The sequence below is a fragment of the Tubulanus polymorphus genome, chromosome 5 (assembly GCF_964204645.1).
Source record: "Tubulanus polymorphus chromosome 5, tnTubPoly1.2, whole genome shotgun sequence".
NCBI classification, from domain to species: Eukaryota; Metazoa; Nemertea; class Palaeonemertea; order Tubulaniformes; family Tubulanidae; genus Tubulanus; species Tubulanus polymorphus.
Genome location: NC_134029.1, coordinates 22,983,012 through 23,005,417, shown reverse-complemented (window position 1 = coordinate 23,005,417; position 22,406 = coordinate 22,983,012). Strand labels below are relative to the sequence as shown.

At 37.1% G+C, this 22,406-nt stretch overlaps 1 protein-coding gene across 2 annotated transcripts; it reads left to right on the top strand.

Moving 5' to 3' along the window:
- The first annotated feature begins 154 nt into the window (after window positions 1–154).
- On the top strand, window positions 155–21,995 carry LOC141906423 (dual specificity mitogen-activated protein kinase kinase 1-like). Of its 2 annotated transcripts, XM_074795713.1 has the most exons (11): window positions 155–381; window positions 1,470–1,704; window positions 6,411–6,557; window positions 7,112–7,189; window positions 7,863–7,914; window positions 8,621–8,745; window positions 9,612–9,801; window positions 15,780–15,874; window positions 17,954–18,015; window positions 18,097–18,142; window positions 18,237–21,995. In XM_074795713.1, the coding sequence occupies exons 1-11, from the start codon at window positions 302–304 to the stop codon at window positions 18,318–18,320; spliced, it is 1,194 nt and encodes a 397-aa protein (XP_074651814.1). In that variant the 5' UTR covers window positions 155–301; the 3' UTR covers window positions 18,321–21,995. The 2 variants fall into 2 exon arrangements, with proteins under 2 accessions (XP_074651814.1, XP_074651815.1); XM_074795714.1 differs by lacking the exon at window positions 15,780–15,874.
- Window positions 21,996–22,406: the final 411 nt, after the last annotated feature.

The following is a 22,406-nucleotide window of genomic DNA, read 5'->3' as shown; positions in this document are numbered from 1 at the left end:
GTACGTGCTACTTGGTTGAAATTGTATAACTAAAATACTATATTTTAAATATTATTTACTTAATTACCATGGGAACAGAGTTTTTATGAATATCAAATGAGCAAGTGCGCGTTAAATTAGCATATTATGGGATGTTTTCGAGCAGGGAACGACCTTGTTCTAATCATCTCTCAGCTCACAGAGCTAAACTCTAGTGTTTCAACCAGTGAGTGCAGTTCTATGCTGAAAATTGTCAAAATATCCTCTCCGTGACCGGGTGAAAGACGCTGCTGATGTGTGAGTTAGACCACGCGCTATCATCATGACCACGAAGAAGAACAAATTAGGCCTGACGCTGCCTCCGAATCTGACTGGAAACGATACAACCACCGATACAAATGAGTGAGTTTTCCGCCGAATAAATCTCTCTTCGTATCTCTTCTGACACCACACACAGGGCCTAGACCTACTACTCTACTCACTGATTAAATTAAAACATGATGTTTGACACTAATTCGTCGTCGATGAGCTGTTGTCGTTGAGCTGTTGTGTGTTTTAAAGAAAGGGTGGCCAAAAGTAAAACAGAATCTAAATTTAAGGGACATTTATAAATCATATTCCTGGCTTATTGTCACATTTGCCCATTGGCATTATTTGGTCATTTTGTGGAATATATATAAATTAGATGAAGAACGGCTTTAATTTTAGGGTCATTATCTGATTATTTATGATTCGCATTCAATTCTTCTTTGGTTGGACTGATTCTGTTAATCAACTCAGTTAGCTCTATCCCGACATCTTCTGGATTGCGATTAAATTTTGTCTCGCTATAATCAAGAGAGATCAAAGATTAACCACCGGCGACGCTGCTGTCAAATTAACTAGGCCTACAGGGCATTTTGGGTCGTCAATGATAATAATAATCATGATGATAATTTATTCCTTTGTAAAACAAAGAACAATGAGAATATTTGCTGTGCTTATTACAACATTAAGAAAAAATCATATTTAACAAATTGCGGTGGTTTTTATCAGTTTTCCAATCTAAATCTACTCCTGTGAAATCTCCACGGCCCAGTTTCATAAAAAATTCACAAATTTTTGTTGTAAATGCCATCGGGTACTTTATATTTTCAACGAGGACAAAAATTCAAACTTAACCCTTTTAGACTTATACTTTTTAATGAAACTGGGCCCAGGAGTTTCTTCATTGCTTAAGAACTTAAAAATCTCACACTCAAAAAGAAAGCGACAAGTCCAAAAAGGTTTCGCTGCTAATGATTAGTTCATTTTACGATTTTGACTACTATATCCTTATAGTCATTTTCAGGAATACTAAATTCCAATTGTGCTGTATAAAAACTGCTTAGAGGTTTCACAATCCAATTTCAAGATCAAAAACGAAATTAAAAACATAATTTTGGGAAGTATAGAATCGTAACGATTTAACGTTCGCGTCATTCTGAATCTCTATTTCATTTTCTTTGCAGCAAAACGAATGCTGGTGGGGGTTCGGTCGATCTTGGAGCGTTGCAGAAGAAACTCGAGGAACTCGATTTGGACGACCTACAAAGGAAACGTCTCGAACATTTTCTCTCGCAAAAACAAAAAGTGGGCGAGTTAACCGCGGAGGATTTCGAGAAATTAGGAGAATTAGGGGCCGGTAATGGCGGAGTTGTAACGAAAGTGTTTCATAAACCGTCCGGACTTGTAATGGCTAGGAAGGTATGTTATCAGTACAGTATAGCTCGAACATTGAGGATGTTTATGCGTATTTATTGATGATCGGTTTTAATGGAGTTTCATCCAGGCTTCATTTGAAACAACGTTGAAATTTATTTATAGACATAAAGATTATAATGTATGAAATGTGTTTGTATTTAACATTTCGCTGAAAGGTAGGTTGGTGGTTTTTATGCATATTCCGGAAAATCGTGTATTTTGTGCGAGTTTAAATGAAAAGAAGGAAAGATTTTTCTTGGTAGGACGTCAACTGAAGTTGTTGAGTTATAACAACAGTTCTCGGGTTGTAGGGCGTAGCTCACAATATGCTCTATAATTGCAGGGTTCGTGGCAGTCCTTGAAAGTCCTTAAAAGTTCAGAAACGGGAATAGCTCTATTCAAGGCCTTGAGTATCATAGAATGGGCTCTAAAATCCTTAAATCATTGGTCCTTGAATATCATTACCGGTAGTTATCATCTGCAGACACAAGATCACTGTTACAGCTTTTAAAAACTACTGATTATAAGGATGCCTGGAAATATGTAGATTTCAGGATTTTTTAATATGTCTTGGAATCAGAGTAAAAAAAAGTCCTTGAAAGTCACTCAGTGAGTTTGGTCCTGGACATTATGAACCCTGTAATTGTGGTGAGTTGCATTCAAGGTCATTCATTTCTGTATATGTCCACTAGGGGGCGTTGAAAAGTAAAAATAACAGGCTATGTATGATTTGAAGCCACTATGATTATGTTGAATTTTGAGATCCTTTGCCACCAGAGGATGGCGAATATTGAAATTTTCAGAGTATTTCGTTAAAGTGGGCATGATAATCCTTAGTTGTTGTTGATGAGCTAGTAGTAATGAAACAATGTAATTTATATTATGTCTACCCTTGTGTTAGAAAGAACAAGTATGAAATTTGTGAACATGTATTACAGGCAACTAGTGGTCGATGTAATGATGTAGTTCACAGTGAATCATCTCCCTCTCTCTCCATCTCTCTCCCTCTCCATCTCTCTCTCTCTCTCTCTGTAACTCTGTATCTGTACTGATGCAGTTGATGACATTCGTTACTATTATATCTGGTGGAGGAACGATCTTTGTGACAATGTGATTGTGTTGTTGCTTGTGGCAATCGGCTGCCATGGCAACTGCGTATAGACAGACGGGAGATAGTGAAAGGTTTTCGTGAATCTGCCAGTAAAATGACCCGGCCGCCGCTCGCAGTTATTATGACTAGTCGCAACCAGTTTCATCTTTCGTCACATTTTCGGAATTCATTTTTCTCGTTGTGAAATGTTACGAGACATTATATTCATTTTATTATTATTATTATTATTATTATTATTATCGTTAGTATTATTGTTGTATTTACAGTGTCTGTATGCGCAGGATGTGTTGAAAGACTCTGCGTATATATATATACCGGATTAAAAAGAAATAAATGTGTCGTTAAAGGTAGTCTGAAGATCGCTAAACTGTCTTAGGAAAGTTTCCTTCAATCAGGTCCAGCAATCGTAGAATTATCAAAATTGGACAACGAATTTTTATTATTTCCAAAATATTGTATATTAGGCCATTGTTCTTGTCAAGAGAGCCCGCCTTTAATTTTTTGTTTAAATTTAGCTGAAACCTTTAAAGTATTCTGAATAGAAAGTCAATGTCAATGACCCCGGAGGCTTCAGGAAACACGCGTATTGCATAATGTTATCATACAATTTATTTGCACGTAGTGAGGTAGTACATGTAATACGCAAATAATATAAATCTATATCAGAAATGTGTTTACCTATTGATGTGAAATACTTAGACCCCTCCTTACCTTCAGGCGTCGTGGAATTGTTATTAATTTTTTTTCGAAAAGCTGAATTTGGTTGACTTGAATCAATCACAGTGGTGGTTGTGGGTTGGACTATGAAACTAGATGTATTTTGAGGCCGCGATTGTTTTGAGAACTCTTTCGATAGAATCGAAATATGAGCAGCGCGCTGATTAATCATGTACCCTACAGGGGGGGATTAAAGGGGGCGCCAGGGCACATGCCTCCCTCAAAAATTAGCGGGGGGAATTCTGGACGAACCTTTTTAGTGAATTCTGTCTTCAAATGTTTTATTGTTCTCTTTTGAAAAGCGAGTGTTCTCGTACGGGATTCAATGCTCTCAAATACTATTTTGAGCGAGCAGAGAGTGGTGGTCACGCAAAATCGTTGGAAGAATGATTTAGGATAGCTTTGTTCTTCTCTATATTGGTGCAAAGGTGTAATATGTTGTTTCAAGAAAGTTTCTATTCTACGACAACTCTAATGGATCTCTGTTTTTTGCCTGGGATCGTGGGTCCTAATTCATTAATGCTTCCCCTCCCCCTTCATTGAGCTTCTAGATCCACCCCTGTCCTATATTATAAATTCATCAATTCAAAGTTATTTGCAAAGAAGTTTGTTCCAATAATTTATGTTCAGCTCAGGCCCGAGAACCTGCAGCCGTGTTAGGATGCTAATAGATTTATATAGGACTTTCACATACATGATTATTATTCGGATTCTTGACACTGTAATTCATACAGGGGCTCTATGCAAATTAGCGAAACCCTGGATTCACGATGTTTGCTTCGCAATCACATGTGCTACAACAACGCAGCCATGACTTACACGAGCTAGACGATAAATAGTATTCTGTAGTAAACACTGATGAGTTCGATCAAATCTGACTTTATATCGTTTTCAATGACGCGGCAGTAGAAAACGCTGTTGTCGATGTACGGGAAATGTGCGGTATTTAAGAATGATATCGATATTATGAAAATTATGATGAAAGGGAAAAATGTCCATTTGCACAAAATCCCCTCGAGTGAAAATTTGCGTGTAATTGTGACAGCATCGCGGCCTGATATTTGGTATGTCTGGTATTAATGGTAAACCAGGGATCTGAAACGGGATAGCGCTTTTAGTTCCATGATTCCTTATGGTTGTTTTGAAAAAAGATACGATATCGCATTGACGTTTTTTGAAGATCTTGGTAAAATGCTATATCAATGAGGATATTTAAGGAGAATCCGAAACAGAGAATTGAGAACAAGAAAATAACTAAGAACATAGATGAAATGTCAAATAAGCTACTAGCTCCAGAAAATCTTTTCGGATTTTATGTTATTTTTATTTCTTCTGTTGTTGTTTGTGGGATTCTCTGAGTGCATTATATTTTGGGTTTCCAAAAAGACCCTTTTTCACACCTTATGGACCAATCCCTGAATTGTGATTTATGAAAAACAAAATCATTCGAAATGTCTGGCTTGAAATATGTGAATAATTTTTCAATGATGATTTACTGGAGTGTGTAAAGAGCTCTAGCTGGTCTGGGAATATATATATGTATATATATATATATATATATATATATATATATATATATATATATATATATATATATATATATATATATATATATATATATATATATATATATATATATGTATATGTCAATTGTTTGCATTCTCATCCATTTTCCACGAATTACAAAAACACACATGTGTTTCAATATTAGCCGCCTACGCTTGTTTCTACATTATAGCTGATTATTTATAGTATTCAATAATCAAGGGTAGAGTTCGACCTCGCGATCGAGCGAGCGACCAGACTCGGCTGTCTGGATTTGTCGATGATTTAGCTGTCATCTCGTCGAACAATGCGAGTCTAGGGTTCTCTCCCTGAAACGCACCAAAAAACCCTGCGCAGATCTCTGTATTACGAGTATAGGTTTACAATGGTGTTTACATGTTGCATATCCATTGATGTATTATATCTGAAAATGTTTCCATAATGCGTCTCTATCGATCGCGAGTTGCTATTTTGAGTTCAACGCAGCAAATCCATCAGTGTAATGTCTTCCATGTTCGACGCCCGCTTGAAGAATTTGATTTATGTCGGATGTTTGCTCCATTAGAGTCCGATTCCTGTGACTTCACCAGTGCCGTGTAGTAGTTTACTGTCACCCCTATTAGTATAGAATACATGAAGAAGACTCTGTGTATTTTTGGTATCTGTTATTGATATAAGTGTCTGTAAACCAGAATGTTCCGATGGGAATAATGGCAGGAGGGCGATTGATAAGTACGATGAATCAAAAATTGAAATTTTGGTTGAAAATGCGAGCAGTTGAAAAAGTGATTCCACAATTTGATACTCGGTTTTTTTAACCAGATCACCTACAGCATTTAGGCCCTTTTCTTTTGGAATTTAAGTGGCCAATTCTATAGGCCACTTGTCATCGGGGCAACTATTAGTATTGTGTTCGAGCTCATTTACTTTTTTCAACACAGTGTATAAAGAATATTGAAAAAATGAGTTGTGAAACTATGTCTAAAATTCAGGGCCCGGTTTCATAGACTGAGTATAAAAGTTATCCCTAGGGGTAAATCGTCAATCTGGATGACAACCACCATAGTAACAATGATAAACCATGGTTATAACTAACGAATTTCAAGGGACTATTTTTCATCTATGAAACCCAGCCCTGGAGTTTTGCTATGAATAAAAAAGCACCATAAGTGAAAAAAAAGTTCAAAATCTGTAATCTCTACCCTGCAATGGCTAGATATGACCGAAGAAGCTTATAATATTTTGGATTGGTTCTACGCTCTTGACCTCATGAATTCAATGAAACCCTTTTAACTCTTGATTAATTTGTTGTTATTTTGTTTGTTTTTTTTTTCAGTTAATCCATTTAGAAATCAAGCCGGCAGTACGAAATCAGATAATCCGTGAATTAAAGGTGCTACACGAATGTAACTCTCCATATATCGTCGGTTATTACGGATCATTTTATAGCGATGGAGAAATTAGCATTTGTATGGAATATATGGTACGTATTCGGGCTGGGATTTTACGGAGGTTCATTTCAATCTTTATTATCTCAACGAAATATCCCCGGTACCCTTAGGATACCGGGATGCTGTCAAAATGGGAGTCCTGAGTAGTGTGACATAGTTGCATTGATGCTGAACGCTTTTGGTCGGTGGTTCGGGTCCGCCCCAAAAAACATCTGAAAATTAAGCTGATCTTTTGGGGTGATCTCCTGCTATTTTGTTACATTAACTGTACACAGCAATTGTCAGCGTAAGCAATGATACAACATTCACATCAAGTCAGTCATGTGCAGAGGCAGCAGATTATAGGATGGCGCAGAGGGTGGCCGTTGCTGCAGATTATAGGATGGCTCAGAGGGTGGCCGTTGCAGCAGATTATAGGATGGCTCAGAGGGTGGCCGCTGCCTCTTTAGAACCTCCTGTAGAGATCAGGATGGCTTTAGGTCATCAAATATAGTGATATATTCCTGAATCGTGCTATGAGATACTGATACTGATCGGACAGACATTCATGTTTTATTCAATTCACCTTGTTTTCTCTTTATTTTAGGATGGAGGCTCATTAGATTTAATATTAAAGAAAGCTGGTCGAATTCCAGAACCAATCTTAGGAAAAATAACAATAGCTGTAAGTATTTGGGAACACCTAGACAGTTTGCGGTGTATGGTGCTATCAAAAGGCTATAGTAATCGTAAACAGTTTGACCTAAACTGGCTTTCTGCATGAACCAGGAAGTGTATAGTACTAGTTTCTAGATGCACAGGTGGATTACACTTGAAAATCGTGAGAAATCAAAAAGTTGCAAATTTTCACGACACCAAACAATATTGTAGAAATTGTCACATCGTAACGCTGACCCAAAAAGGAATATCGCAAACTTGTGATGGCAAACTGGTCGAGCTATAGCCACCCCACCCCCCCCCCTGGGTATCACTTACTGAACATGAATTAATAGTTCATGTCGTCTGCCCTTTATTGATTGATTTTCAATTTTATCGATGTTTGTTGAGTTTACATTGCAAAATCTGACGTTGAACTCGGCGATCAGTGCCTCCTCAGCTCAGCTCAGCTCACCACTCTAATCATTGTATAATGATAGGTGCAGCTGTTGTTATTGCCTTATATTTGTTTTTCACAATGTACTATAAGAACGTGATTTTAGAACGGTCTATATTGTCTATATTGTGTATTCGATTCATTGCAAAGATGGCTATCAGGCAGCTCTAACGGTTATCTCATTCAACGCGGAAGTTGCGATGGGTATTATGTATGATGAAATTTCCCTCGTTAACAATTTCAGGTATTAAAAGGATTATGTTACCTCAGAGAAAAACATGAAATAATGCATAGAGGTTAGTTATTGTCGAATACTTTTTCCTACCATTTTAACTAAAAACAGGTTGGTGCCACTGACCTTGTAAACCTTGAAAACTCGTGGAATGGGAAAAAACCTAGAAAAAAATCAGGGTGTCGAGAATTAACATCTGTATTAACTAAAAGTTTGACTCATCTTATCCTACCACGTAATTCTAGATGTCCGGAAACCATCTATTACTAAACGGAAACACCTTGTAAGAGTTTGTGTTACGTACGTGGGTTGACCACAAGCTATAGTTACTACGCATGCGCATAGAATGATGATCTGACTTTTTGGTATGAAATAAACTTTAGTATTAGTTTGCAATTCAAGCGTTCGGGTTGTGTTGATCTACTCCAAACTGGAGACGTCGTCACACACTTTCACACAGGGAATTTGACAAATTCTACCAAAAAAACCTGGAAAATGGATTTTGGATAATGCTATTGACCACGTGTTTCTTTATCGCTACGTAATTCACTGAAAAATGAATGAATGAATTGTAGCATTTTGAACGGTAGAAATTCCTCTGATTCGCTCGGGGAGAATTTTTTGTAATCACATTGAAAAATCTGGGAAGACTCGGGGGATTTGTAAATAGGCAGAAAGTGGCGCCACCTTGTAAAACTAGGTTTTGAAATCCATTGTTTTCACTGTTTTCCATCGTCTCCATAAAGTACGCATGTTTTTTTTACTTACAGATGTGAAGCCTTCCAATATTTTAGTGAATTCCAGGGGTGAGATCAAAATCTGTGATTTTGGAGTCAGTGGCCAATTGATTGATTCCATGGCCAACTCATTTGTGGGGACAAGGTCGTACATGTCGGTGAGTTATGTAATAAATGTGATTGATAAGGAGAACAGGTTCTTAAACCAATTTTTGGCCTTTCGTCGGCGCTGTAGAACTTTGGGGCATTTCACTGAACGACGTTAGATCATCGCGGTGTCATCAATTCAGTGAAACGTCCTCAAGTCCTGTGTTTGTAAAAAAAAGTTAACCATGTCTAGTTGCTGAAAAGTTGGTTGGAATTAACCATCAGGATCTCAGTTTCTCCGATCTCAGTTTGACTAAAACATCGGAAGTGAACTAATCTTGAGGAGGAAAGTTTCAAATAAGTTTTATAAAGCCGAATGAATACCTTGATAACGACGTAATTTTAATAGTCGGTTATTAACTGGATACTTTTCGACCACCTTTGAGCAACTACCTTTCGCAGCACAACGTCAGATCGTCAGAATGCGATTATGACTAATGAGCTTCTGGAGAATAGTCGTCCAGTGAAACGTCCTCAAGTCCTGTGTTAGAAAAAAAAAAGTTAACCGGGTCCAGTTGCTGAAAAGATGGTGAAAATTAACCGCGATGATCTCAATTCCTCTGATTTCTCTGGAAAAAAATCAGGGAATTTTCACCTCTAAAAAAAGTCAGGGACTTACGTTAAAAAAAGCTAAAAGTCGGGGATATGTCAGGGACATATATATGTTTGTTATATTGCGCATGTAATCAAACAGTTTCCGTCTCTGTCTTACATATTTGACTAGTTATTGATTGGATACTTAGCAAATCAAGTCAGGGAATAGGAGAGAAGTCAGTGAAAAAGCAAGTCCAACCAACCACCTTTGAGCAACCGCTTTGCCTAGAAATATGTAACTAGTCTTAATCTTCTGATCGAGATGTTTCAATTCATATTACAGCCTGAACGTTTACAAGGGTCGCACTATTCTGTAGCGTCGGATATATGGAGTATGGGTTTATCGTTGGTCGAACTAGCGATCGGGCGTTATCCAATTCCTCCTCCGGACCCGAAAGATTTAGAAGCGATATTCGGACCGAACGTGATGGAAGAACATTACGACGCCGCGAAAACTGGAAGACCTCTGAAGGGTGAGCTCAATTCTGGACGTCCTATGTATCCAGATGTTATTTCTTTATCTTCTTGCGTTTCTTCTCTCGCGAAACCTTTTCTCGTCAACGGTTCCGTATCCAAAACTATCCAAAAAAAAAAAAAAACTATTCAAAAATTTTTCGCTAAACACAAAACGTTTTTATCATCTCTCAGGGTAGCCACTGACTTGTAAAACTTAAAAAACTTGGAATAACGGAGAAATCTCGAACAAAATCTGGGAAAACTCGGGCAATTTGACAAATTTTGCAAAAAAACCTAGAAAACTCATGGGATAATGTTATTGACCACTTGTTTCTTTATCAACATAAAAAATGAATAAATTGTAATATTTAAAACCTAGAAATTACTAGCATTAACTCGAGCAATGTTCTGATATAACTTGGAAAAATCAGGATAAACTCGGGGAATTAGTAAATTGGCGGAAAGTGGCCGCCCTGTCGTCTATATTCTTTGATGATAATACTATTTCGTATTTCGGCTAGTCGAGCGATATCGATATCGACTTTCCAAACATCTGAACACATAAGATTTGTCAATGATTGTATCCCATTCACTGCAAGCTCGTGTTGTATTTCACTAACCGCTGTTCTGTTAGATACGTCATATTCTTATTATGAACTTTGATGATAATAATCATTCGCTTATCGTAGCCATCTCTAAATTCTTTACGAAATCTTTCGAAGCGATGAAACAGTGTTGTGTTCGCCGTGCCGCTATTCCTATGATGGGACTGTGTACGAAGTACTTGATATTTGGTATCGGAAAATGGAAGTAATTTTTGAAATGGGTATCCGGCAAAATGAACGTACGTCGGAACGATGCCGTTGAGGCCATCTCGATAAACATCAAAAACGATATCGATGATTTCAATGATCTCGCAAGTTTTCAACAGTTAGTTTGCCTTAAGACTTCAAAGTGCTCTTCATTAAAGTCATTATTACGTGATATTGATATAACATTTTATTCTGTCAGTCCTCCCTCCCTCTATACTCCTCTACTGTATTTTCATTTCAATTTTTTAAGTATCGTAGTTTTAGATGAAGTTTATATGTGTTTTTAAAAAAATCGAAAAAATACTGTTTAATTGTGAAACAAAATTAAAATCACGCATTATTCGATAAATTGCAGTTATTATAGAATTAAGAGTTAAATGATAATAACATTAATTGCTTATAATGATCGAATGAAATGTTTTAAAAATGTATCTGCTACAATTTTCTATAATAAATGCCTCAAGCCACCGTTTAGTGAATGTGAGCGTGTATGCGTGAGAGTGTGGTGCGTGTTATACTACAGTCATATATATATATATATATATATATATATATCATTACTATTATTCACCGTTCAGCTATTTTTATTTCTGTTATTTACGATTAATGATATTTCAGTTTATTAGTAGTTTTATTATTTAGATGTGCCTTCCTATGTCTGCTGCATGTCCAAATAATGGAAGCCTATAGTGTTATGTCGTCGTCTTTGTGGCCTGCTGATATTTTGCCTTTTACATCACTTATACATCCTTTGTTGATATTTTTAGGTGGTTGCGCTGCAGCTCTGCTGATTTTATGTTGTAGATATATATATATACCGTTCATAAGAATCTAAACTGCTTGATGGTTGTGAAAAACATTGAAGGCAAAAATATTTCCTAGACATGAATGAAAGAGTATCAGGATATGTTCAGAGATACTCTCAATTATGGCGGTTGGCTCTCCATTTCGGTCTCAACCCTTTCACTGCCGATTAATCAATTTAATCAATAGCCGAAAGTGCTGGAGATAATTTGAAAATGATGAAAATTTCCACCTCAGTGTGTTGAATAACGGGCATGTACCGCCATAGTGTATCGGGCACACCGCTATAGTGTATCGGGCATACCGCTATAGTGTATCGGGCACACCGCTATAGTGTATCGGGCATACCGCTATAGTGTATCGGGCATACCGCTATAGTGTATCGGGCATACCGCTATAGTGTATCGGGCATACCGCTATAGTGTATCGGGCATACTGCTATACGCAACATGTACTCGATGGCTGACAAACTTTTCGCAACTTTCGAGATATCGCTTCTTATGAATTTTTGTGTGCAATAATTTGAAGATTTACAGTAAATGATTGATCGCAATGCATTGCGCCAGTTTAGCGTTAAGCCAACGACCTATAGTTGAAATCATGAAAACCGGAAAAAACAATTTATTATTCCTAGAACAGATGATACAGGCGCTTGTTCTAATAATACTTGAAAATGACTGTGTTCGACCGTACGTTTCAATCCACTCGTTGCAAATACCATTTGACTGCACTTTGAAGCGACTTACCAATAGAACGATAGTAAACTAACGTTGAGTTTGCCAGTAAATTAAACAACCAGTAAATTTGCCAAATATAATGGATATATTTTGGATTGTTTAGTATTGATTATATTAGTTTTGATAATGACCCGAGATCATGAGATGTTAAGTGGAGACTCTGATTTTAGAACTGAGTTTAGGGATGTCTAGGGGAGTCTGACTTAAGAACTAAGTTTCTGGGATGTTTAGGGGAGTCTGACTTAAGAACTAAGTTTCTGGGATGTTTAGGGGAGTCTGACTTAAGAACTAAGTTTCTGGGATGTTTAGGGGGGTCTGACTTAAGAACTAAGTTTCTGGGATGTTTAGGGGAGTCTGACTTAAGAACTAAGTGTCCGGGATGTCTAGGGGAGTCTGACTTTAGAACTGAGTTACTGAGATGTTAAGTGGAGTCTCAGATTTTAGAACCGAGTTGCTGGTGTGGTTCTGTTATTGTATGTTGCAAGTAATAGATGTTACCACTAGCTTTATATACGCACACACAGCGAGCGCTTCCGTATATGGTTTTCAATATTTCGAATTATTTATTCATTTCGACTTTTTCGCGTCGCGGCGAAAATTCTATAAAATCAATTTTTTTAGCGCCCCGAATCTGGCCATCACCGGAAGATTCAGCATCGATTCTACTTACTGAATGAACGTATTTGAATAAATTACAGAACGTCGTCTCAACTAATCATCGCGGAGTTGACGACACCAAAGCTGATCAAATTTTTGGCTGACTCGCTTCCTACTATAGCCCTAGTTTATAATTAAGCACTGTATGTTATGCGCTATAAGCTGCTTATCGTGTATTAGATGTATCTGATTCTCAACTGATTCTTCAGTGTGGTTTAATTTGCTACGTATATTTTCGTGTTGTATATTATTATTAGTAGTAGATTCTGTTTAGTGTTTATCACGACGACGTTTATCATGATTATTTCATTCATCTCTATTTATTGCTGCTTCTTTTTGAAATGCAGGCTGCGAGAAGGTTGCTATTACTCCTTGCCCGAGTGAGTTGATTTGAGTTTTAAAACCCCCCCCCCCCTCAACAATTATTATTACAAACATTCATGGTGATGATTTTGATCGGAGTTCATTTGATTCAGTTGCTTTACTTAGCACTTTACGTGCTGTACACACATATGACTGTTCATGATTTATTGATTTTTTGTCTCGATACAGTTTGCTTGCTACTTGTTTTTACTCTATATTTCAATTACAACGGAGTATATCATTAGTTCATTTAAAGACCCATCTTCCCTGAAACATCGGCGCAAAATGACGCTTTATCTAAAGACCGATTGAACTATGAATATTGCGGAAATTCATTCCCGACTGTTAAATATGAGTTAATTTGGCATCGTCTTTTCAAAAAAAAACCTGTCAATTATGCAGGGTTTGTAGCGTGCCTGACAAATTCTGAAAAGTGCTTACATAGAAATTAAAGATAGGCCCTGATTAGTGCTTACCTGATAGGCGCTGACTGGTGCTTACTTGATAGGCCCTGATTAGTGCTTACTTGATAGGCCCTGATTAGTGCTTACTTGATAGGCCCTGATTAGTGCTAACTTGATAGGCCCTGATTAGTGCTTAGTTATCAGGGATAATCCTGAAAGTGAAAGTGACTTTTTGAAGTCATCACAGGATCTGTGCGAACAAATTTCATAGCCGTCTATTGTGTTTTTCCAGTTACAGCTCTAGTCAAAATTAGAAGTACTTGAATTGAATGCAAATTCGATTACAAACGCATTTTCCTATTTCATGGCTTGATCGTTGATTTCGAAAAATGCCGGGTCTTTGAATTCAGGAAACGTATTGCTGAGTTTTTAGAAAGTGCAGAAAAGTGACGCCAGTTTGACAGCTACAAACCCTGTTATCATGAAATGTTATGTACATGTCATCATAGAAGACATCAATCAGTGATATTGTGTACATGCGTTTTATCGTCAGCCTGTCGCTCGTTAATGCAATTCGTCACATTTTTCTCCGTCATTCTCTTGACATCGATATACGGCGCAGATGAGCTGATTTTCTGATTTTTATTTTCCGCGATAGTTTCTGAGATTTCGATAGTTTCGAAGTATCAAATTGCTATTAACGCACGACGCACGTTGGTAACGAATCGAACTCGTTTTTGAAAACGCTAATTTTAGTACGTATTTCGAGAGAATGAGAAGTTTAACGACGAGACGAGGGTTTCCGTAGTTGTGCGTTGATAGTAGTTTACACGATATAGAAACCATTCTTGTACGTGCGATATGTAATTTCCTATTCATACTCAATTCATATTTCAGTTTGTTTTTTTTTCTGGTATTTTAGATCGATGACCGCCGGACATTCGACAAACATTTCATTAGATACCCTCATCAAACCCCCTTCATAGCCACGTTCATATTAAGCATAACGTTCGTCACTTAATCGCAGAGTGTAAGATTTATTCTGAAGATTGTCATCGGTATTCCTTTAAAATAATAGGGATGAACATTGCGGTTACTGAATCTGTCGCTCGGGGCTTTTATTCGGGATGATCGTTCTAAAGCTTGAAATAATTACACCTTTCAGATGGTCTGATTATTCTAAGTTTGGAGTCTATATCATCGGTTCGAATTTCGTTTTTGATTTAGACTTGACACTGGTGGTGCCACTTACTGGGAAAATCAGAAAACCTGGGATGGGGAATCGGCAAAATCTAGAGAAAAACCGAGAAAACTTTGGATATGCTATAGTCCACACATAGGTTATTTAGGATATGACATTGTAGATCTATATGATTACGAAATATGCAAATTATATCAGGGTGACATGTGATTCATGAAAAATTTATGAATTGTGACAATTTAGCCCAGTTCCACGGTTGAGACTTAAGTCCATAAGTGGTTTAAAATCTTAAGACTGCTCTTAAGTTGTTAGATTAGCTACAGAACTAAGATGTTCTTAAGGCTAAGGCAACCCGCATGAAATGGGCCCCTGAAGTTTTTCAATTCACCTGCTGCAGATTCACTTAAGGAATTTTGCACTCGTAAATGATGTAAGTGGCCACCTTTGGGTAAAAACGATGTGACTGAAAACTATGAAGGGTATGTTCAGTTACTTCAGTAACTTCAATGAACATTTTGGAAATATTACCTGGATATAGTTAAATCTTATGCTAACTTTTGGCGCCCTCCACAATACGGAGTTTATCGACCAGTATAAACTTGAATCCGGGTTAACTCAACTAGATCGGTTAATCGAGTCTTCCGGATTAAAGTTGTAAAACTGGTCGAACTTCACCGCTGCTGTTACTGTGTACAGTTAAGTTTACAAAATCGAGCCGAATCAGAATTTGGTAGCAGAATTTCGGGAATCATTTTGAAGAACGATGATGATTAATACGAACGTGGCTATAATAACGCGCACTGTCCCTCTCATCTACTAAAAGCATCGTTCATGTGTATATGATTTGTTGCAGGTTGCCCGAGTAAGTTTGAGTGGATTAGCGGGGACAGTCAGCCGATGGCTATCTTCGAATTACTGGAGTATATTGTGAATGAGGTAAACGGTGGCTTGAAACTTGAACATGTTTTATGGTGTCAGCTTTCTTTGTGTCCAATCACACCTTCTTTATGCTTCCAGGTAGGAGGAGTAGTAATTATAGTGCCACAGCTGCGGATGGACCCCGACCTATTACTATGGCCATATTTGAGCTTTTAGATTATATTGTGAATGAGGTATGTTTTGTTTTCGAGCTGTCGATGATTTTTGTAGGTATTCGCAGTTTGGTTTTACATTTTCGTTTATTCGCCTAATCATTTCATACGGCTTGACTTTATAACGCGCTAACTATAAACCGCTGACTTATGTAATTATTCGGCTTGATAGAACCGGAATGATCGCGGCCTGGAAGATTTTTTAGCTTTCTTGAAGGAATTGTTTTGTCGGTTGGTCGTGGCAGAGGACTGAAAAATATATTCGAAGTTTGGCTACTTCCTCCTATCTTGTGTGGCGGTGTCCCAGATTTTCTTTAATTTGTAATTTAGTGTTGTGCACCGTGGATAATGTAAAATGTGTTCGATTTGCAGCAGTTTTAGGTCTGATGATCCAAGACTCGTTGATGTCACTGTATTTTTTTTGTCGACTTAAAGCCTCGATCACACGATTGTTTTTGACCCGTGCCAGATTATATTAGGCCCAAGCCAACCATTCGTTCTGGCGCTTAACGGTGCTGTACCTGTTTCACACGGGGAAAATCACAACCAAAAATGTCAGTCCAGGCTTGTGCCAAATTTTAGCTCAAATTATTCCATCTACCTCGCTTGCCACAGTATCATTTTGATAGCATTCTACGAACGAGTAAGAGGTTTACATGCGAACACGCTCTCTAATTTAGGCATGGGCCAAATTTGACTCGGGGTCTGATCTGGGCCAAATCATCTCCGTGTGATCGCGTCATGTCAGTTAAGACATATTCGCAGGACTTTTTGAATTCTATGCTGTTGCATCCTCCCCCGGCAGGGATTCGAACCTGATGGCATCGAGATTGCCACGGCACGAAACCCTGCCATAATCGACCGTGTGCGCAGATACATGCGCAGTTCAGATGATGTGATTTTTAGCCAATCAGAAATCCCGTTTTATTTTAGCCCGGGTTTTCCCATTTATAGTTCTTCCTTGAAATTTGCCTCAACGATTATACAACGAGCAATCTGATTGGTGCCGCCAGTTTTCGTTCGGAAAGCTGCGTATGTACCTGCGCACCCGGTCTACTGATGCAGGGGTTCGTGCCGTGGCTGAGTGTAGCGATGCCATCAGGTTCGAGTCCCTGCAGAGGGAGGATGATGCTGTTGTTGTTGTGGTTGTTGTTGGTATATGTGAACACTGGGTCCTCTATGATTTCAAAATGATTTGTTGTAAAACTATGCACATAATTCATAAATTCATATGTTATTCATAGTATCTGTCTAAAACCAGGGACGACTGCTGACAGATTATTGAGATATCGATTCATAAATTCTAATAATTGTATGACTAAATTACGAATATTTCAGTTTTTGTCACAGAAACTCTTTACGGTTTTTTAGCAGTATCTTCTTACAGCTCCCATTATATATGGACATTATTCACCGTATAAGGATATGTAACAGCCATCCTTCAAATCAATCAAATTATATCGAGTTAAAAGTATGTCTCGGATGAAAATTTATCGAATCAATAGAATTTACCTACGGTACCATATTTTGGCTAGTTCTGGTCGACCCTCATCATTACATGCTCTATTTCACGCTCTATAGACCCTGCTTAAATCCTACGATTTATTACAGTCAAATTCTAGAAGTCATAGTTGAGACCGTGATCATTTAAAGTGATGACTTAAATCCAAATGTCGACTTACATATCGATCCATTGAATTGGAAATATAAATTAAGGTGTGAAAATTAGAGTCACCTTATCCAATGATGACTTGGACTTGAGTTTGATTGTAGAAGGTCACCACAAATTTGTGCTTACTAGTATTCAAGTTTATCAAGCCTCTCATAATTTGGAAGGAATACACCTTAAATTTACAAGAGCCAATATTCAATTTTTACGAAACCCCAATTGCTCAAAGATAATGAACCTAAAGATGATGAATTTAAATGTCTTCTTGAAAAAATCGTACCAAATTAAGCAAAAAGTTTCTCAATATTTCTTAGAGTTTCACGAACTACAAAACTTTGAGCAACTGATCCTAATTTAGATATCCTCTAATTATTAATGATGAATTTATATTTAGATTCTTAACATTGATACAAGGTCAATTCCATTTTCAGCCTCCGCCAAAGTTACCAAAAGGAGCCTTTTCCGACGAATTCCAAGATTTTGTTGTTCGCTGGTGAGTTGATGATTTCTCACTCGAGCTTCGAGTCACTCGCTTTACTCTATTTATAATATATCAATTATTTTTCTTTTTTAGTCTGAAAAAGAATCCAAAAGAACGCTCTGACCTGAAAGGATTAGTGGTTTGTATCGACTTTTTGCAATTCACCAAAAACATTTACTTCGAATTTTTGTTCGCGTGGACTAGTAATAAATCATATACAACATTCATTTCAGAATCATGCATTTATCAAGAAGTCTGATTTCGAAAATATAGACATCGGAAAATGGGTGTGTAAAGTGATGAACATTGAGCCGTAGTTCTCGTCCTGGTTGTCGTAAAACTCTGTTTCAAAAGCTCCACACGCATATGCACGTGAATTCACGCGACAAAAATATACAAACAATTTATGTATATAGAGAATGCCCGACGGACGGACGGGCGGGCGGCATCGCGAAATGAAAGTTAGTTCATTCTCCATGACATTGACCAGTACAGTTGTACGTACGACTGAAAACAGGAGGGGATCATTCCAAACAAACCAGTATACTAACTATATCGCTGTATAAACAGTAACAATATACATTAAAGTTTCACGAGTCACACGTAAAACATTGAATAGTGTGGAATTTTTTCCATTGCGAGTGATTGCGCAATAACAACTGTGACAATATGACGTTCATACTTTTTTAAACGCAGTGTAAAATAGAAAAACGATATTAACGAAAGATTGTTTGCGGATAAAAGAAAAAGTAAACGCTACTCCGATCGGCATCGCTTCACCGGAGACGTTCACAATCAAAATGGTCGAGTTCGACGTTAAAATCCGCTTTTAGCCTCGCGCTTTGCCTTAAAGGATTATTAACTACGTGCAAGAAAAATCGCTCAAAACCTGCAGCAATTTTTACCGAAAAACAGAAAAAAAATCACATGGAAGCAAGCAACAAGTCCATCAGTTTGACATTGATTATGATAAGTGCTTCTTCGCGGCTCGAGTATCCAGTCCTCGCATAGCGTCTGCGCTCGCAGGTTCTGTCTCTGAAATGTCTCGACAAAATGGCATTGATTCATCTAGTCACCATCGTATTGCGCTAGTAGTTCATCAAAGGACTTCGCAGTTTGCGCTGGTTAGTTCGTAGTTAGTTAATCATCATCGTTTAAACAAATGGCATTGTAACGCGTCGAAGCGCGACATCGCTCGAAAGGGAGACGGCGACGAAATCGGTCGCTCGATCTCCGGTGACAAAACGCGATGCCAAACTCGTTTGAAATCGTACTGAAAAATATACATATGGATCTATTATATGAAACGTTTAAAGCGTGAATCGATTTTAGTAAATCGATTCATTGATTGGTTTGATTGGTTGGTGTTCGTCATTCGTGATTACAGAAAGTGCAACTACAAGGAGATTGACTTTTGTGCTTGCTGTGTTGTGATAACTGTGATTCGTAAAAAAACATGTTGTGATTATTTTACGTGTATAAAATAGAAACTCTCGCTGCAAATAGGTTGAAAAACGAGTTGAAAAATAGAAGAATTTTTTTGTATTTTTAACTTGAATCGCATGCACGTAGTTATTATTGTAGTGTGGATAATTATTAGATAGAATTAGTGTATAAAATCAGGTATAGGTAAAGCGTTTCGAGTAGTAGGCCCTTGGCTGATTATGGCTAAGTTCATTATCCGTAGGAATGTAGTGGATAGATTTACACGTTCGTTTCATTGAAAACCAGTTGCTGAATTTCTGAATATTGTACTCGACACTCGGTTTATAGACAATCACTGTCACTGTCCGTGATTGTTGGAGAATACCTTGCGATTATGAAAGCACTTAAAATGACTCTAAAGGCCTTTCCCAACAGTATGTCAATTTGTTGAAAGACTATGAATTTGCCGCGTTACATTGAAGTCAAATCAATGAATTCTCGGTATCATCTTGAGGATATAATGTATATGAAAAGTATATTCTAACGTACCTTATAGTTAGAAAAAAAATAATGAGTACATATTGAAAATTGTAGCGCAATGTATTTGATTTGTACACGGTTAATTGAATACACGTAGATCATAGCATCAATAATTACAATGTTTTTGCACCGAATATCAGTTTCAAATTACTTTCTATAACTTCATTCTTAGATTATTCACAACTAATCACAACATTTATTATTATTATCATTATTATTATTTCATAGTTTTGTAGTCAGTCGTAACGCTTGTGTTTATAGTTACAATGAATGAACGTATTCATTATTGTTCGTTAAATCGTGTAAAATCATGAATTTAATGTAGGTAGAACTTGCCAAAGTAATGTCAGTTTTGTTTCGATGATTGAGACATCATTTTAAAAGCATCTTTACTAATAGCTATGTTTATAATGCGTTTGTAACACTACAAAAACGACACAACTTATATATATATATATTACAATGCTTATTGATATAATATGGCAAGTGACTACTTTAATTTTGGGATCAGTGCTGATTTAATCATGTTGAAAAGCAGGGTTGATCACGGGTTTGAGACATCGGTTTCGTCCAAAATTTGATGCATTTTCCAATAATCTGTGCATACACCTGGCATCTTTGCTCCCAATTTTGGCAACTTATGGAAAAGATTATTTTGAAAATGGGGTTCCGCTGCCCTTGAAGAATTCTATAAGTGACGGCGAGTAATCGTGGTAATTTCTGTTGTAAATATCTAGTCAAATGTCAATTGCGGGTGATCATTTTACCTGGCGATTATCTGTTTGGTTTTCTTATTTTTATTTCAATGCGCTTTCCTAACCGCTGATATACATCTTTTTAATTAAAGAGTGATTTAAATGAGGTTTTGTTACTAATAAATGAATATTATATTTTACTTGACGAAGTGTATGAACTGATGGAAGACTTTCAATCAATAAATCAAGTACACGTAACTATAGTACCGGTATTTTTTACTGAATTTTCAAATCCAAAATTCAGTTTTTGAGAGCGATGTAAATTCAAGGCTCAGTAAGCTAGAATAGATTTTTTTTATGTTCTACAAATCCCGCTCACAAGAAAATGATTTAAGGGTTGATTTTACCATCAGTGTGTTATTATATTCAAATGATAATTAGCTATACTTGCAGTGTAGATTACCCCAAAAGGTTGGGTGGGGCGAATACCCTCTAGTAGAAGTTCAGAAAATGTTCGTTATTCGACAATTCGGTTTCAGGGACCAGTTACACACGCATCATCTATTCTTACGATTGAATTTATATCGTGCTGCAGTATATAATGTTAACTTAACGTTTATTTCGACCTGACTTCTATAATGATATATAAAATGCAGTTGTTTTAAAGTCGAATTACCTTTTGTTCAGTTAATGAGTGAACTACTGATGGCGAAGAATACAATTTCATGATGCTTTGTCGTAGTGTAATATAGACTTATGAATTGATAGTAAGTTAATATATGGTTATGCTTAAATGTGCCTTTATTATGGCGATTATATTTTAAACACTTTCTGAGAGAAATAAATAGAGTCACAGCACTTGTATTATACATGTATATCATGATTTAATTATTGGTAATCGTATTTCCCTGCATAGTGATTCCTGTCGACAATTTGGTATGAAATTACAGCCCAACAGCCAATTTTAAGAAACGTCATCAAAAGTCGTCGATATCGTTCCGAGTTCTGGTATGATTTGAAAAGTTATTCGTTTGTGGGAAAGTTGATACTATTCTTATCGAAATAATACTATAATCACTATTCAGGGAAATACATACACACCGATGTGAAACTACCTAAATCTACCTGTAAACTGTAAACAGTAGTTTTCTGATCACTGGTGCTTCTACGATATTGTTATAAATGATTAGAGAATGATCTGTTTTACTGTCCAGGTATAAATTAAATAATCATTGTTATGATTGACGACTAATAAATCATGTGATGTTGTATACAGTGGCATTTTGGTATCACTAAAAGCCTGTCTCTTTCAGTTGTCCAATAAAAAACAGTCCTCACAAAATGAATGTTTTGTTTTTTTTTTGTGGGATTGAGGAGTACTTGTGTGATTTTTGCTTTAGGATCATCTTTTCTGAATATCAAACATTATGGTCTTCTCTAAGAATGACACTCAATAGAATGGGTTTCGAACCCGGGATGCCCTGTTTGTGGTAGGTAGACCAGGTTGACCCTGCTGACCTGTACGTATGGGCGGGGCATCCTGTTTATCCGTTATTTGGACCGATTATCAATTGACACAATAATTCTTCAAGAAAAACTCATTTTATTTATGTTCATTAAGTGAACGTTATATTGATATATCGGTGTAACATTAGTGCGCAGAAATCCCGTTGGGTGAATATACGGCGCTCCCACCAACTTTGTTTATGTCCGGTCCAGTAGCCCGCGTGAATCATTTGTCAC

Excerpts from the sequence above, each read along its gene's own strand:
- LOC141906423 (XM_074795713.1), top strand. The coding sequence starts at position 302 with ATGACCACGAAGAAGAACAAATTAGGCCTGACGCTGCCTCCGAATCTG. Across the intron at positions 382-1,469 it reads ACAACCACCGATACAAATGA|CAAAACGAATGCTGGTGGGG; the intron begins GTGAGTTTTCCG and ends TTTTCTTTGCAG. Across the intron at positions 18,143-18,236 it reads CTGACCTGAAAGGATTAGTG|AATCATGCATTTATCAAGAA; the intron begins GTTTGTATCGAC and ends CATTCATTTCAG.